Below are 17,817 nucleotides of genomic sequence, written 5' to 3' on the forward strand. Positions count from 1 at the left end.
TAACAAGTCAGGAGACTTTCAAAAAGACAGAAAATGAAAGGCTCGTTCTAGTTCATCTCATTTTCTCCTTACGTCCAAAGAAAGCGTACCTTTCAATCAGCACACTTTAAAAAACAGGGGCAAAACTTTATCGTTTTAAAAAACTTCTGTTTTCTTTAAAGCCAAAGAACAGCAAGTTATTATGTACCTAAGAAAAATACTGAAGACTTGCACATGAGCAAAGCGCAATCTATACCTACTGTTTTCCAGATCAATTGCACACAGTGACTTCATAAATTGTACACAACGATGTCACGTTGCTTCCTTGTTCAGCACATAACTGGACCGTGATAACGGTCCTATTTGTTTTGCAGACTCCCAGAAAAATTACACTATTTGCATATTTTAATTAATAATGGCTGGCAGAACATGAAGCAATAAACGCCTCCCAGGCATGCAATAAACTCTGAGGTTTATTTACAAATTCATACTGTGGAGATCATTTAATATTGCATTACTTAATCTCAAATGTTGTTAATTAAAAGTCACAATCAATTGTGTACATTATAAAATAAATAGTAGTGTAAGAAAAAATGTAACTTCCCATCATCAGCATGAAAAATTTTAACGGAAAAGGAGAAAGTAAATTTTATTTTTAGAACATGTATTTTAAAGTCTAATAGGCAAATTTATAACAGCTGCATTTGCATTGTTATTGACACTGACGTTTTGAAGTTCTTCAGATTTGCTAACTCAGGAATATTTAAAATAACTTGCTCGCGCCCTCCCAGTTCTTGTAATCCCCATGCCGCATGTGACACTGACAAAATACTGTTAAAAGAAAGTCATAAAAGAATAACCCTCTCTCTTAACCCTACTGCACCAACCAAAACACACCCTAAGTCCAAAACATTTAATGTATTGATAAGGCTATTCATGAAAGAAAAAGTCAGGTGTGAAAATTTACACAGGAAAACGCCTGTTAAATATTTGAGGTCTGGTAACATTCCATATTACCTATGGAACACAGGCAATACCTTAAGCTATTAAAATGCCACAAAAAACCACGATAACTAATTGGTAACTTTCTGTTTGCCCAGAAAAGACAGGACAAGATTTCATAAGCTTAAATACTCAGTTTATGAATGTTTAAAATGTCCTGGCCAATTTTTCACAGGGAATAAAAAAAGACGAAGACATAAATACACTCCATATAACAGAAGTCCTTTAATAGAGATGGGCGTATTAATGTGGAATGAGGCAGTTGAACTTGCACTATAAAGACAATGCATCTGCATCTCAGGTCCAGGACCACCAGCCCTACAAGAGATACCATCTTTGACAAATCCCCAAGAAATGAAGCCACACGTATTTGTGATTTAACAATTAAGTATTTTTCATAAATAGCAATTGTCTAGCTGAATTTAAGTCACGTATAGCATATGGGTAATGCGAAATAAATCTACACCGCAGTAACAATAAGTAGAAGACATTTTCTATGCATTTCCAAAGCTCTTAAAACGAACTGATGCATTTCACTCTTTCCCAAACACAGTAACTGGTCATTTCTGGGGATCTTGGGCCTGTAGCGAGAGAACACCCACTGCTGTATCACCAAAACGCTCCCCAGCGCCCTGGCTAGGAGGGGAGCTGCTCGCATGACCATTTTGCATCTCCCCTGCCTGGCACAGGGTCTTTCTCCCACATTTACTCAACATAGCTTCCCAAGGATCATTTGAAAAGGAAAACAAAATCTAGGTTAAGCGTTTGGGGTTTAGGAAACGGCAGACAGATTATTCCAACAACGAAGCTCGCTTTCTAACCACATTTAAATAGTGTAAAATCCTTAAATACTAAAACCTGCTAAGAGTTTTTCTGCCACCAAAGATGACCCAGGCTTCCAGCCATGTATTCCAGCACCTGTCAAGCAAACACACATGTTTCTGTTTCTTAGCATGCTCCTGGCTCCCATGACTCTCTGGGGTTCCCAAAACCAAGCATCTCCCCACCAGTGAGGAGAAGGCTCCTGAACAGCACGGCTCTTCAATTCTGATCTCACTGCAGGCATTAAAGACATGCCAGAAGTTAATTTTCAGCACTGAGCTAAATGAGTCATCCTCCCTCAGTGCAGGTGACTACATCAGCTTAACCATCCATCATAATCTTAATCTTTCATCAGCCAACGATTTTAATAGAATTTACCCATTCACCTGCGTCAGTGACTCAATTAGAGTTCCTTTATTTCACACACTTTGGTTTGGATTATTTTCTTTCTGTGCATTTACCGTACGTGCAAAACACACAGAGCCACACACTTCACCTGATACAAACTGACCCAATTCCACTGAGTTCAGCAGACTTCATTCAATAGAGCTACACTGAATTAAAGCAGATAAGGCTATTGCTCTCCACGGTTTCTGTTTGGCTCAGATATCTCCAGTTTTCATCCTCTGAATGCTTTTATACAAAGCCTGAATAATGCTATAATGTTGACAGGAACCATGCCCAGCAGAGCATGCTGTACTGAGTTTATTGCTCTAGACTTGAGGCCATAATTATTTCATAATAATTTTAAGTTCCTGATCCACCCAAAAAATCTGAAGAGTTGTAATTTATCTACCTATTTTGCACAACTGGCTTTCAAGCCATGTGGACAGAGCACAATGCCACAAAAGCTTAGAGAACAGCGAATAAGCTAGGAGAAAGCTGATATACTAACCATGCAGCAGCACGAGCCTGCAACCTGTGGCAATGCAGCATTATTTATAAGCAATTCTGGACTAATGCCCCTTCACTGCTTCCACTTGCACAGCTGTACTGGGTGGTCAGTTAGTATAGGGACCTCTGCTCTTTGTTAGCCTGTTAACAGCAATTGTTACATACACCAAGGGGAGTAAATATCTTCAGAAGCTGTGCAAAAACGACAGGCTAAAGAAGGCCGAGTCCCAAAAATCTTGCTGAAATTCCATGTGAATTAGGTGTGGAAGGTCCTAAGGTCCTCTGATTTGTTGGCAAACTTACATATATAGATTTTAACATAGGAAATCACAAGCCTTTCAAGTTTTGAGCCATTCATAGAATTGTTTTAGGGACTGGAACATCTCTCGTATGAGGAAAGGCTGGAAGACCTGGGACTGTTTAGCCTGGAGAAGAGAAGGCCGAGAGGGGACCTTACCAATGTCTATCAATATCTGCAGGGTGGCTGTCAGGAGGATGGAGCCAGTCTCTCTTCAGTAGTGCCCAGTGACAGGACGAGGGGCAATGGGCACAAACTGCAGCACGGGAAGTTCCACTTCAACGTGAGGAAAAACTTCTTTACTGTGAGGGTGACGGAGCACTGCAACAGGCCGCCCAGAGAGGCTGTGGAGTCTCCTCCCCTGGAGACCTTCCACACCCGACTGGACACGTTCCTGTGCAACCTGCCCTGGATGACCCTGCCTTGGCAGGGGGGGTTGGACCAGATGATCTTCAGAGGTCCCTTCCAACCCCTACCATTCTGTGATTCCGCGATTCTTTTCTCATATACCTCAGTCCCATATGCAGCCTATAGTAAACTTTAGCACATTTCACAGAAAAAAAAAAAAGTTACAGAAATATCCAAGCAAGCACTCTTCCTATATGGTCCACATATTTTAGGAACCATTTCCTATATAGCCCATGTAGGGGCTATTTATTACAATAAAATAATTTTCAGTCCCAATAAGCCATCCTTTCCCCCTGTATGCAAGGACTGGGTTCTGCATGGCACGGGCACAAACAGAAGGAATGTGGTAAAGGCTTACAGGGAAGCATCTGTACCTGCAGGTTTAACAAAATGGCTCCAATTCTCATGGCCTCGCTGACTTCAAGGCTATACATCAGCTGGGGAAAGCGGGGTGGGCTCTGGTTGTTGGGTGGAAGGACCTCAATGTAAACAGTAGTAATAGAGCTCCTGCAATGCAAGGGAAAAAAAAAATCAAAGGCAGTCAAAATCAGTAAAGCAACAAACATAAGGCAACCAACAATGTCTATTTTGTACACTGTGTGTTCTCCAGCTCGAACAACCTCCCCTTGCTCCTTTAAAAGCTTTGGGACATATTTTTTTCATTCTGCATCAAAAATAAAGCTGGCTGCCACATTAATGGATGAAAAGCTAAATAATATCTTTAAAAGTAGCCTAAGCATTCTTCGAAAAGCAAAGCAGTAAGATATCAGTGCACACTCTATGTACAAAGACAAGTCCTAAGCCCTGGGCAATGCTGTGTCCTCTAGAAGAAGATGACAAATTCTGAGACGGTACCTGGTCCTGCCATGTGCAGTATCCACCCCTGGAGCGTCCCTGCTGCCGTTCGGTTTCCTACCTTTCTTTGGAAGAGATGGAACAGAAAGTGTTGACAGAAAGGATAATGCTGGGAGAAGACTGATGTACACAAGTCTATAATAGGCTGCATCAATACTGTGGTTCACACACAAATAAACCGAAGCGCACTTCAGACTAGTGAGCCACAGCAATACAGGAGATGAGAAAACCCACCAAGAAAACCTGGCAAAGCCTTCAACTGCACTGAACCCCTAACCCGAATATAGTGCAAACAGCATTCCAGTTTGCAAGTTGAAGGCTCTTCTGGGAACACCGACACTCACTACAGACCCTGCAAAGACCCTGCTGTACACACACTTGCTAGTCAACTGCTCTGAACTGAGAAAGGGAGCCAAAAGTCTCCCTGAAGTTGAAAGAGAGATTTAAAATCTGGCTTAAAGGGACCCTTCTCTTGCATCTTCACTCAGTTATCCCATCTGCCTTCTCTCCTGCAGGTCAGAACAGTACCCCTAGCCCAGAACAAAATCCCGAGGAGAGCTGCGTATTTCCTTCGCATAAGCCCTTTGACAAAGTTGGGGAATCTCAGGCATTAGGGCTGCAGGAAAGAAACCGCTTCAGTTCAAAGGGATTTGTCCCATACTTGATCCCAATTTTTTGGGGGTGGGGGGTGGGGCAGGAGGGGCAGGAGGAGCAGGGGGATGGGGGGGAGAGGAAAACATGAATCCAGGATGAGCTGCTTCTGCATGGCTAGCAAACTCAAGAGCATTTTTAGAGACTCCTAACAGACATTACCAGGTATCTTAGAGTTGAAACAACTTCTGTGTTAACTGATAGAGTTCCATTAAATACCAAAATGACATGTCACTCATCGACACTTTTAATTAGCTGTACAGGATTCTGACCACGCACAGTCACCGCTGTGTTACAGATGCTTTCCACCACCCGTTGCCAGGAGGTTTTATACTCCACACCACTGATGGGAGCTGGGCAGACCATCGCAGCAACGCCAGGACAGATGGCTACGTTTTAGGGCCTGTGTCACGCAGCACGTTGACCATGCTAACGAACCAGGAACGCCCCGTCCAGAAAGACTGATCCCACCCGTAGGTGGGAGCTCCATCCCTGGGGGCACATGCAGCCCGTGCCCCACAGACCCCGAGGAAGGGATTAAACCCAGCCGGGTGCGTCCCACCTTTCACAGCTCAGCCTCACGTTCTGGCCAGCTCAGAGCACATACCGAGAGCTGCTTCGCTGCTGCCTGCCCCGAATCGGAGACAGACACGCTCGTCAGCTGTATTGCACGGGGTGCCCGTGCCCAGGGGCAGCTGCGGGGCTGAGGGGTCTCTGTGAGGAGTGGCCGGTTCTGGCCTTTTCGGGCAGCCCCACTGCCCGAAGTCACAGCTCACTGCTCAGTCACAGCTGAGCCCCTCAGCCCCGACAGTGGTGACTCTGGGGAAATGGATTTCAGAAAGGGGAAAAACACCCAACGGGAGAAGAATGAGGAAAAAAAAGTGTGAGGAACAGCCCTGTGAGCACTGAGGAGGAGGAGAGGTGCTCCAGGCGCCAGAGCAGAGGCTCCCTTGCAGCCTGTGGGGAGACCTCCGTGGGGCAGGGAAAGGTGGGGGGGGAAGGAGCAGCAGAGAGGGGCCGTGAGGGACTGACCGTAACCTCCATTCCCCATCCCCTGTGCCGCTCCCAGGAGTTGGGAACAAAGAAATGAAGTTGAGCCCGGGGAAAAAGGGGAGTGGTTTAGTTTTTGTCTTTATTTCGCACCGTCTGAACCCATTTTAATTGGCAATAAGTTAATTTAACTTTCCCCAGGTCGAGTCTGTTGTGCCTGTGATGGTAACTATAGGTGACCTCCCTGTCTTCATCTCGACCCACAAGCTTTCTCACCTTATTTTCTCCTTCTCCCCTGTGCTGTTGAGGAGGGAGAGAGCAGCTGGGAGGGTATCTAGCCACTGGCCAAGGTCAACCCACCACCTATATACATAAAAAATATATGCAAGTTGACTCTACCGAGCCTTAAATGTCCAACTGCTCCACCGCTAGCCATGTCACGACAGCCTGGCAAACATCCATCTGTGCCCCAAAACCCTGGCTACCAGCTAGTCCAGGGCAATCCTGAGCTTCCCACAGATAGCGATGCTGCAGACACTGCCTTGCCACAGCCGTGTCCCTCTGGAGCAAGTGCCGGATTCGTGTCCATCTACAAATACAGGAGATGAGGATCCTACTGCTTTGAACATCATAGCCAGGTCCTTACTTGATTTAATACAACTTTAAACAAGTGCATAACTCGCACTGAAATGCATCGGTGAATGATAAAGCCTTCCCACTTATCATATCCTTGGGCATTTAAGAAGCTGAATTTGCAGATTACTGACTCAACGGGTATAAACAAACCCAGTGTAATCAGGAAAAGATGGACAATTACAACTCAAGTTGATCATTCAGTGTGGATTACCTCCTTATAAACTACAGTCAGTTTCCTGCTTTCTTGTCTGTTCTACAATACTCCCCCATATCCCACCAATCTTTCTGAATTGATATTCCACACTTACGTTGTTGGGAGTAAAAAAAAAAAAAATACCATCACCACATGCTTAACAACAGAGACAATGAATTAGCAGACAAAATACCACTTCTGCAGTGGGGCTGCATATTTTCTCAGTATAGCTGCTGTCTCTGTATGATATACTCATCCAAATAGTTGCAGTTTAGTGTGCATTTTTCTTCTGCTGCTGAGCATTTAATAAAAATATATTGTTCTGTATCATTTTTTTCATGATCCTGCTACATCTTAATAATACTCAAGCTGATTTATTGTCTATCAAGCTATAAAGAAAAACGGTTTCTGTTCACCACAATAGTAAGCAAATTTCCTTCAAATCTTTAAGATAAGATCACAAAAGTAAAGCACTAGCAGTCTGCAAACTAAAAGCACAATAATATTAAACAACTACTTTTATTCATTTCCAGTCGATTTTGGATTAGAGCTTTGCAGTTGCTAGCCATTCATTTTGTGTGCTATATACAGCCTATTTAAGTGGCTGGTGAAATCTGCTTTGGCCTGGGAAAGGAAAGGAGCCAGAGCTGAGCCCTCCAACAACAGCAGCTGGTGTTTTAACACTGCAGGGACAGGTGAATATGCTGAGAACAGAACAGAGCTCAGGAACTGAGTCACAGAACAGTTTGGGTTGGAAGGGACCTTTAAAGGCCATCTAGTCCAACCCCCCTGCAGTGAGCAGGGACATCCCCAACTACAGCAGGGTGCTCAGAGCCCCGTCCAGCCTGACCTGGGATGTTCCCAGGGATGGGGCATCGACCACCTCCCTGGGCAACCTGGGACAAGGTTTCACCACCCTCATGGTGAAACATTTCTTCCTTCTATCTAGTCTAAATCTCCACTCTTATTAGTTTAAAACCGTTACCCCTTGTCCTATCACTACAGTCCCTGCTAAAAAGTCCATCCCCATCTTTCTTATCAGCCCCTCTCAGCCCTGGCAGCTGCAGGAAGGTCTCCCCAGAGCCTTCTCTGCTCCAGGCTGAACCCCCCCAGCTCTCCCAGCCTGTCCTCCCAGCAGAGCTGTTCCAGCCCTCGGAGCGTTGCTGGGGCCTCCTCTGGCCCTGCTCCAGCAGGTCCGTGTCTCTCCTGTGCCGAGGGCTCCGGAGCTGGACGCAGCACTGCAGGGGGGTCTCCCCGGAGCGGGGCAGAGGGGCAGAACCTCCCCCTCGCCCCGCTGGCCACGCGGCTTTGGGGGCAGCCCAGGACACGGGTGGCTTCTGGGCTGCGAGCGCACGTTGCCCGTTCATGTCCAGCTTTTCACCCACCAGGACCCACAAGTCCTTCTCCATGGGGCTGCTCTCCATCCCTTCACCCCCAGCCTGTGCTGATACCGGGGGTTGCCTTGAGCCAGGGGCTGGACCCTGCACTTGGCCTTGTTGAACCTCATGAGGTTCACATGGGCCCATTCCTCGAGCTTATCCAGGTCCCTGTGGGTGCTAATAGTGCTCCACAAACTCAGAGTCATGGAAATAGGGCTTTTACACTACTCCAGGTAAATGGTAATGCAAGGAAAGCACGGTCAACAAGCCACTGAGATTGCATCCCTGTCTCTGCTTTAATTTTATGTGCTCTCCAGATACAACTATACTATATAATGTATAATTAATATTTTTCTATTAATAAATGTGGACCAATACATCTTTGGCCAAACAATCTCTGCATATGCAAGTCAAAGAGAAAGCGTACTTTTCCACTATGTGGAATAATCATCTCATGATCAGGTAGTTTCTAGATTGGACTTGATCTGGCAGAGTGCTGTTACCACTAAGTGACACATTTCCACCACAGAGGAATCTGAGGTCAGCGGTGAAAAGGCTAAGGTCTGAAATGAACTTGTTTGGTTTTACAAATGTTGTTCTCATTTTTTTCAGCAATAAGAACTGCTAATCACTATATGTTTAACTATAACTTCAGTTCTAAAAAATTACACTTCATCTTTAAACTTTAATACTTCATATAAACTTAAATATACCTTAAGTACGTCAGTGTACTTAAACATACCTCAATAACTTACATTAATAATGCCTGCTATATCTAGAAACTTTAATACTAAAAAAAAAAAAAAATCTTATTTTATGTGTTGTACTATGCAAAAAAGCTACACAGAATGCATTCCAATTTAAATTTGTGCTCACAAAGGCTACTGAGCTACAGTTCCTGAGTCACGTTTAGTAGTTTGGTCTTGCTTTGTGCATAAGCAAGGCGACAGTTGAAACCCAGCCAGTTCACACATGGCTACAGTTAGCCTGGTATGTCCTGCAGCAGAATCCAGATTTGGGAAAAAATGCTTAATATTCAAAATTACATCAAATTCCTTTATTTATTTATTTATTTTACAGGGCATGCACCTTCCAGCCTGCACAGATATGTAACGGGTGGCGAGACCCAGGCCATTCCTAGGAGTCTCAAACGCTGGTTACTGCCTCCACCGAGGCAACGCAAACCACTTAACACAATGCGACAACTTTGCATTAGAAGGAGCAAGAAGTTTATACAACCCCGATCGCGAGACGCTAACCACCTGCAGCCAGAAGGAACAAACCAAGGCGATGCAAAAGGACAGTTTTAAGGAGCTCTGAGCTGTAGCTCACATGAGCTCTCCCTGGCTTTTCTCTGTGGTTGCTTCAGGCACCACCAGCTCATTTCTGGTTTTCCAGTCTTACAGAAGGCAGCAAAATCTTTTTAGCTGAACATACCTTACCAGACAGTTAAGAGTTGTCCGCGTTCTTTCTCCACGGCAGCCATGGAAGGTGCAGTGGCCCTCCCCCTGATTTTTTTAAAGCTTCGCAGGCACAGAAAAAACACCTCTGGGCCCCAAATACACCTCAGGCCAAGGGCCAGGCTGGCCCCAGGGAGACCCACCCCAACCATGGGAATACTGCCTCGATGGAGTGGTTTTCTGAGCACACATTAAAAGCTATGAAGCAAATTACATGCTGTAATTCCATAAAATGGGAGACACGCAGAAATGACAAGGAAGGACACCTTTTCCACTTTTGAAGACTATTACAATAAAGACATTTTCAGAGGAGGAAGCACATGGCTCCCTACGTACATCGTCACAAGCATATATTTTTAGACAGTATAAAGATTTATCAAATATAAAAGGAGCTGATGGCAATCAAAGCTGTATTGTAGGGGCTACTGTTGCTGGGGCCATGCCGCTGGATTCTGAAGCGGCATTATTGATTTTTGTCCTCCACTTTAAAATTATGCTAGTACCACACAAAAGTAAGTGTGTAATATTCCACAATCTTCTCAGCACTACTAACGGCCTACTATCAGCCACCCTAAGAGAGGGCTTATCAAGCAAGTAACAGAGGGAAGAGAAGAAAATTCAACCAGAAGACCTTGTGTTACCAGACACTAGTTTTATGAACAGTCTAACAATCTGAATACTTCGGTGATTGGAAAACGTAATTATAAAATACGTGCAGAACAGTATGAGTTGCTTTCTTGGAGACACGATAGAAGCAGCAGGTCCTAAAGAAAAGCCGATGACTGAAATCCCACATTTGTGTTGTCTTTCCTTCTTACACTCCCCATTTGAGGAAAAGAGAAAAAGTTGTGGAAGATCTAAATGCTGGAGGCTACTGTTCCTCTCTGTCATCCTCTTTGGACAACGAGGTGGTCACAGTAGCAATACATGACACCAGGCCCAAAACATGAAAGCCATTTTTATGTACCCCCAAAACCTTCATGAAATGATGACTTTTGTGCACAATTGTCATATGCGGAACACAAACTCAGACGAAGCAGGTAACTTTTATTTTTTTTGAACATGAGAGCATCCTATTCTAATCATACTAAATTTGCAGGCTGCTCTTCTTTATCAGCTGGTGGAGAACAGAAATAATTCTGCTGGTAAGAATTTAGGTCTTAGTGGGGGCACTGCTGTGTCCACAGCACGCCAAGTCTGGGTGACCTTGCACACCCTATACCTGGAGAGAAGGTCTCCAGCTCAGCCACCAGACTGTTTCTGATCCCTTCTGCACCACAGCGAGCTGCGTTCTGAAGCAAAAGCACGTCCCTACTCACTTGCTTTCCTCCTTACATCCCTTCAGTTTCTTGTAGCAAATGGGCATGGCACAATGACAGCACAACATGCGTACTTTTTAAAAATCGACCATTACAAGCAAATGAAATAATGAAAACTGTGTACTGTATGAAAAGTATAAATAAGGAACGAAAAGTGAAAGCATTACACTGATTTCCAATGCAACACTTTTCCAAAATGAGATCTTTACACCATGCAGAACACATTGAATCTATTCTGGTGCAGAGTTATAGACGTAAGGGTGTGGCAGACTTCTTACGCGCCGCTAAGCACTGATTAAAACGTTAGTTTCATTATAAGATGAATTACCTTCTCTGCGCAGGAGGAGCACTATCAGATGCTTTGACAGTGAGAGCATAGGATCGCCCCACTGACAATACAGCTCCTGGAGCAATGGTGATAAGGCCTGTTCGGTCATTGATGATGAAGTCTCCCTGATCCCCAGCCAAAATTTCATATACTATCTGTCCATTGGGTCCCTCGTCCGCATCTACAGCGGTGAGCTGCAATTCAAAACCAGAATGTCAGCATGGTTCAGTGTTGTAGTTTAGTAGTTTTTAATAAGGCAACTCAGTAGTAGGGGTAGAGGAAGCAGAGATGAGGGAAAACTTGGAACACCTGTAACATATGCCATAATTTCTAATTACTGTACAACAAGGATACAATTTAACTGAAGGACAATAGGCGTGAAAACATCATGAAGCAGAGAAAAACTGCTTACCTAAGATTGCAAGCAAATTATTTTAAGATACGAATTAAGAAAACTAATTAAGACCAAGTTTACTCTCTGTGGATTGGGATTTATAACATTTCCTATAAAAGGCGGAGTGGGGAGATACTTATTGTGTCGCAAATCTCACAAGAGAATTTAATTGCTGAAAGTTCCCATCCCTCTCTACACTCTTCAGAGTGACAGCCTTGTTACTGCCAGAAATTCTAATACCCAGGTCTTGCATTACAAGTCCTTGTGTGTGAACCTGAAGAACAACGTTTATATCCCTCACGTGCGCACGTACTGCAGAGGAAGCCGAGTGGAAGGGAAATGGCAGCTGTCCTCATATGGATATGCACGTAGGAAACGCAGCCACGCACATCACAGCCACGCAAGGCCCGTTTCACCAGGCAACACACCACCTACCTGAAAGGCTGTGCTTGTGGGGGTGATCTGAGCGCCGCGCGCTGAACGCAACTGAGAACGTCCTGCTGTACTTTGTTGCCTCTACACCACCTCTCTGCTGGGACTGTGATTACTCTTGCACGTAGCGTTTCTTCTATATAATCGTGCAATTTTGGTTCTCAGCATGAGAAAAATCTAAGGCCTAATATTTTAGACCCAAATTATAATGATGAATGTAATGAAATGACGGGGTTCTTATCTTGCCCCTAGGAAAGGCAATGGGTTTATCCCACTTCTGTAGCTTGCCATGCTCAATCAAACATTTACACACATGCCCAGAAAATACAGCTCAGTAATCATATTTGTTCGCTTTTAGCCAATATGAAGTACCAATGACTCTGACTACTGTGCCATAAAGCAAAGAACTAGAAATTGGAGATTTCAAATGAGACGCCTGCCTTAACACCGTCAGGAATAATGCATCCCCGCCTCAGTCACGCCAACTGACAGCCCCGTGTCCTAGCTAAGCCCTTTCGCTGGTCCTCTGCCCTTACGCATCTATAGAATAACACGTTATTCTATGTACGACGTGCAACCACTCAGCAAGCTGCTCACAGTGCCTATCGCTTGACCTGTATCACGACGATTAAAATTGCACCTTAAGTACCACCATATTCAGAAAACAAAAAGGAGCACAGCGTTCCGTTACATTTAGGGTTAAATCACCAAAGTACCACCCAATTACGCCAGTACCTCTGGACTTGCTTAGGTGAATGTCTTCTTCCCAGAGGGGTTATTTTGCTGATACACACATTGGTTCCTCACTTAGGTCTTAATTTTGTATGGCTATATGTTACCTCAAACAGCGCACGGGATGACATAAAGCGGTGTGAGCAGGACTTGAACATCTAGGAGGCCAGAGCCGCGGCAGGCGGTGGCAGCGCTGCCTGTGCGCCCAGCTGCCCAGTACCGACAGCGGCGGAGCGGAAATGACAGGGAACGATGGCACAACGGGCTCCTGCAGCTCAAGGTGGCAAATGGCAAGGGGCACCAGAGGTACAGTGGCAGAGATCCCACCCTGGGATGTACAAAGCAATAAGAAATCCCAGCCTCAGAAATTATTCCCTGCAGGGTTCCTAAAGTGAGGATTTAAAAAAAAAAAAGAAAGAATAGACATGTAGCTTCTTGAAAGGTCTCTGCTGGCCTATCTGCTTTGGCTTTCTTGACACAAACACTCATGCCAGTGGGCAGCATTGCACGTAGGACTGCAAGTCTGGGACCTCAGGGTAACACAGGATGACACAAAACCTCAGTGATGACTGTGGAGCCAACGGCAGGATCAACACGTTATCTCAGCCAGAGCCAGCCAACACAGCAGGCTAAAGGTCTGCCTGCCAGACACTCTGTTCTCACCTCTGTGACACTCTCAAAGTTGACAGCATCGCAGACATGTAGAGGAACTCATTGAAGTCTCTGCTACGTTAGGATATAATGTAATCTATTAATCAATATAGCATCACACTCGACCTCCAGCAGGTCACACAGCCTTTCAGAGCACTAACTACAACTTTCAATCCACCTTTGCCCAAGGATAACTAAAGAACTGGAAGAGCAGAAACCAAGCCTTGGAATTAGAACAAGATGGCAGATGGAGAATAAAACCCAAAGCTGTAACATTCAAGTTAATCACATTTTTATACAACATTAAGCACCAAGGGGACTATGTGAAAAACTCTAGCTGCTTTATAGGATGATCTTGATTCTTTATACACATAGGCTCGGTGAAATACAAAATGACACGTAAAAGGTCAAAAACTTGCTCAAAACCAAGAACTAAACCCACAATGGCTTAAACAGAATAAACTAACTGAATTGCTAGAAGTGATTTAGACGTACTGACAAAAGTGGGGTTTACCTTCTTTGTTAGGAGCGCAAGCTCTTACTGCTGTTAGGGACTCAGCTACTTTATGGAGGGCCAAACATTTTTAACATGGAATAGGGTGTACACAGTATTCATCAACCGAAAAGCGTCTTAGATATGTTACATTTCTCCTGAAGTAACCAGTGTTCTGCTGCGTTCACACACAGCACAGTGATCCAAAGCAAATTTCCAACACAGAAGTATTTAACTTTATCTAAACTGATTTTATCTGAATTCCTTTGCCAAAGATGCTTCCCTCCAACAATGCAAAGTGATCGCTGTAGCACGCGAATGAGCAAATCTAAATTCATCCTCCTACAGTACTTTGAGACATAGTGTATACTGAACACAGGATAAACACTTGAAATACCTCAAAAAATCATGAAACAGAGATCATTTCCTCTCAGAAGTTAAAAAACCAAATTAATATCCATGTGTTCTTTTTTCAGAACGTATCTATCTCATTCTATATTTTCTTTGGAAATTCTGGAAAAGTCATCCTACGAAGACTGCACTTCTGGAACATGCTTTGCATTCAACCCATATGATGTCTTGATATATCAATATATTAACTTGCAATAGTCAGCCTCAACACACCAAAACTCAGCTTATGAAACAGACTTTCTGCACCCTCCTAGGGCTTAGAGCTTAAACCCCTCTCAAACTCAAGTTTCTTTAATCACTTGTTCTATAGTTTCTTTGCACAACTGGGTGTGTTCATTAACCTCGCAAAGAGTAACTATCGAACAGAGTGAAATAGTTAAGAAAAGTGCTGTAATAACCTCTCCTACTGAACTTCAAAAGTAACACACACAAAAAGATAAATAAAAGCTTTATGCAAAATACAAGGTCCTAAGTATTTAACGACAGGATCTGGAACAAGGCCAGTTTTTGCTGTGACAACATGAAAAAGGAAATTAATTGACTACACAAGTATACAGATTAATAAGGTTAATTAAAGTTACAAATACTGAATGCTTGAAAAGATAAGTGATTTGAATAACATTTTGGGGGCAAAAACAGGAATCAAAAGCAGAATTAAGTAGAATTACAGTTTAACAGCTGCCATAATATATTATTCTATAAATTCTATCTCCAGCTGTCCCAGACCGATAGAGCTTCATAGTTAACAAGATTTTAAAAACACGGTCTGAAATGTGCAGGAAAAAGTATAAAACAAGATTTATCTTACTTTCCTAAGAAACTTTTTGCATCCAGCAGTATCGGCTTCATTACATCAACATGTAACATATTGACAGTTTTGTAAAACAGGTGCATATTCTGCTGCAGCAAGAAGTGGTTGTCTTGGAAGGAAAAGAAGAGGCACAATGGTGGCCTTACAGCTGACATACTCCTTGTCACTATATAAGCTCTGTTCAGACTCGCTTTACACTTGGAGAAAATCGGGCTTTGACATTTGACCTGCAACCTTCCTGCAGCAACATTTTTAGTGACCTTGCCCCGGACGGCCAAAATGACTACCAACCTTTCCAGCAGCCCTACGTTTTTCAACAAATTAAACGCTCAGCAAAGTTGGCCTGACATGTGCCGACCTGAAGGTGAATCCTGCAGAAACCGGGAGTTACGCTGGTTCACCTCCCAACGGCCGTCCTTGAAATGAGCATTCCAGTGAAGCGAGTGGAAGGCTCCAGAGCCACTTTCTGTAGACATTTATGTTGTATAACAGTGTCAAGGAAACAATACAGTTGCCCTCCAGAGCAGCATGCCAGTGAAAAACACTGGGCCGCCAGAACTCAGATGGCAACTACACACCCTCCTCGTCCTTCCAGGGCTCAGCAGTACAACTCAGCCGTAAGCTGCACTAGCATAAGCAGTAATGAGCTTCTGTGTGTCAGGGGCGAACAGGAATTGTGACGGAGATATTCCTAAACTCGAACTAACAAAGTGTAACACGAACATAGAGTAGGTCAAAATACTTTTGCAGTATCTTCCTTCAGACGTTTTGTTAAGTCTCTATCCGTTATATTTTTACTTGAGTATATAAGTGCGCTTACTGAGAAGTGCACGCATAACCCAGTTTTGTTTTCTGCTTCTGCTAATAATGTTTACTTTGTAGTTGGAAATTAATATGCTGATGGACTGAAGGCAGAGTGTTGCAAATAACCACATAAATGAAACCTTAAGTGTGGTTTGGAGATTACTTTTACAAAGATCTCCTCTAAATTGTCCTGTAGCTTTATAGCAAGATGCACGTTTAAGAGCTGTAAACCGTGAGCGTATGCCAAGCTGCAAATACCCAAACACATCTCTAGTACATTATCTAATATGTGGCCGCATGCAAGGATGGCTCGAGTCACACGTGCGTATGTGCAGGGAATGAAAAGAAACTGTTTAGAAGAGACAAAGTGATTCAGCACTGAGAAGCCGCATTCGAGGTAACGGCAAAACAGTCACAGAGGAGGCATTTATTTCACAGTTCTAAATAAAATTTGTCCCCGTGTACAACTGAAACTACTGTTACTGCTCGAGACTAATTCTACTGTGAGCAAGAGGTAAGTGAGAGAAACTTTACTGCCTGCAGTTTTACCACGTTTTACCCTTTTGCTTTCATTTCTGACCTTCATCACAACAGATGTTTATGCCGCGACGTGTGAAGTTAAGTGCTCTGCGTAACCAGGATCTGGGGGAGGAACTCCAAATTAACTGGTGATCTTAGGCAGAATTGTTTCAGATCACACAAGGTGAACAGGTAATGCTCTAATCCCCTGCATAGCTTATTTTCCATTTTCAATCACAGAGGTATTTAATTGTTCTTATAAGAGAGACCTTGAACACGGGTCATACCTCTGCAACAGGATATTAGGGAGAAATTAAGATACACAGATAAATTAAAATAGGTTTTTTTGGTTTCATCAATTTAAAACCAAGTAAGAACAGCATATACTTCTCAAGGTCGATTCAGGAGTTTTTCTGAAAAGAGAACATACAGAGTATCTCTTCACGGGCCAAGGATGTCTCTGACCTTCAGGAAAATTTACACAAAGATTTAGGCAGATAATGTTTTTTGTCATTCTCTGTCCCTTCTCAGCTCTCCTTTTCTTGCTCAATATTCTCTATGCCCTGCATAGTTTATGCTGTATATAGAAATGAGAGATGTCTAAAGAAATGGAAAGGATTTAAATCACTTATGTGAAATATTATCGCATTACGGCTGCATGCTCCAATCGTCTATGTGTAACTAGTTTAAATATCTGAATCACAGGAAGAAAGTACTAATAGAGAAGTGAAAAACAGGACAGCAAATTTATAATAATATAAAAGAGATGGAATTAAGTACTTTAATAGGTTTATTATTAATCAGTCTTTCTATTACTATTTACCACATATTTCAATGACGGATTTCTCAATCCGCTATTGTCTCTCTAAGGGAGCACAACAAAATATCTATCAAAGCAGAGGGAAAATTCAGCTAAGAAATACTCAAGCTGAAAGGGCCAGAATATACAGACATTTAAGCATGGCTGAGAAAATATCCTCCTCAGTCCGGGCCTCAAACAATCTTGCAAGTACTCAGAGTAAACAACCGAAATAAAAACTTGCCAAACCAATTCTGTTTTCAACACCCCAACGGTACTGCCACAGCCCCTGCCCAAGGAGTCAGGGAGCAGAGATGTCATGCTCCGCTCTGTATCCTCAGAAAGCGGAGGGAGGCCGTTCCTGTAAAGGGGACAAGCTCCTCCATTATGGTACTCACTGACTTTCTGAAAAATGCACGCGCAGCCATGCAAAGCTGCACTGAACAGCTACAACTGGAAGGAAAAAGGCAGATTACCCGCCACCACCAGGCTCCCAGATGAAACCAATGCAACTCAGTAGCACACAAATTTGTTTCCACTGTTTTGCCCATTTCTCT

General features: G+C 43.5%; 1 protein-coding gene across 4 annotated transcripts in view; it reads right to left on the reverse strand.

Moving 5' to 3' along the window:
- The window catches only part of PCDH15 (protocadherin related 15), a gene marked incomplete at its 3' end in the record, with an annotated part of 380,126 nt that overhangs the window by 166,929 nt on the left and 195,380 nt on the right, over positions 1-17,817 (reverse strand). For all 4 annotated transcript variants that reach the window (XM_082002568.1, XM_082002565.1, XM_082002567.1 and 1 more), the window contains 2 exons: positions 11,215-11,408; positions 3,778-3,910 (listed from right to left, as the gene is read on the reverse strand). In XM_082002568.1, the coding sequence (XP_081858694.1) occupies positions 3,778-3,910; positions 11,215-11,408 (327 nt within the window). The remainder of the gene's footprint in view (positions 1-3,777; positions 3,911-11,214; positions 11,409-17,817) is intronic.

Source organism: Phaethon aethereus (assembly GCF_964289735.1).
Source record: "Phaethon aethereus genome assembly, chromosome: 7".
Taxonomy (NCBI): Eukaryota; Metazoa; Chordata; class Aves; order Phaethontiformes; family Phaethontidae; genus Phaethon; species Phaethon aethereus.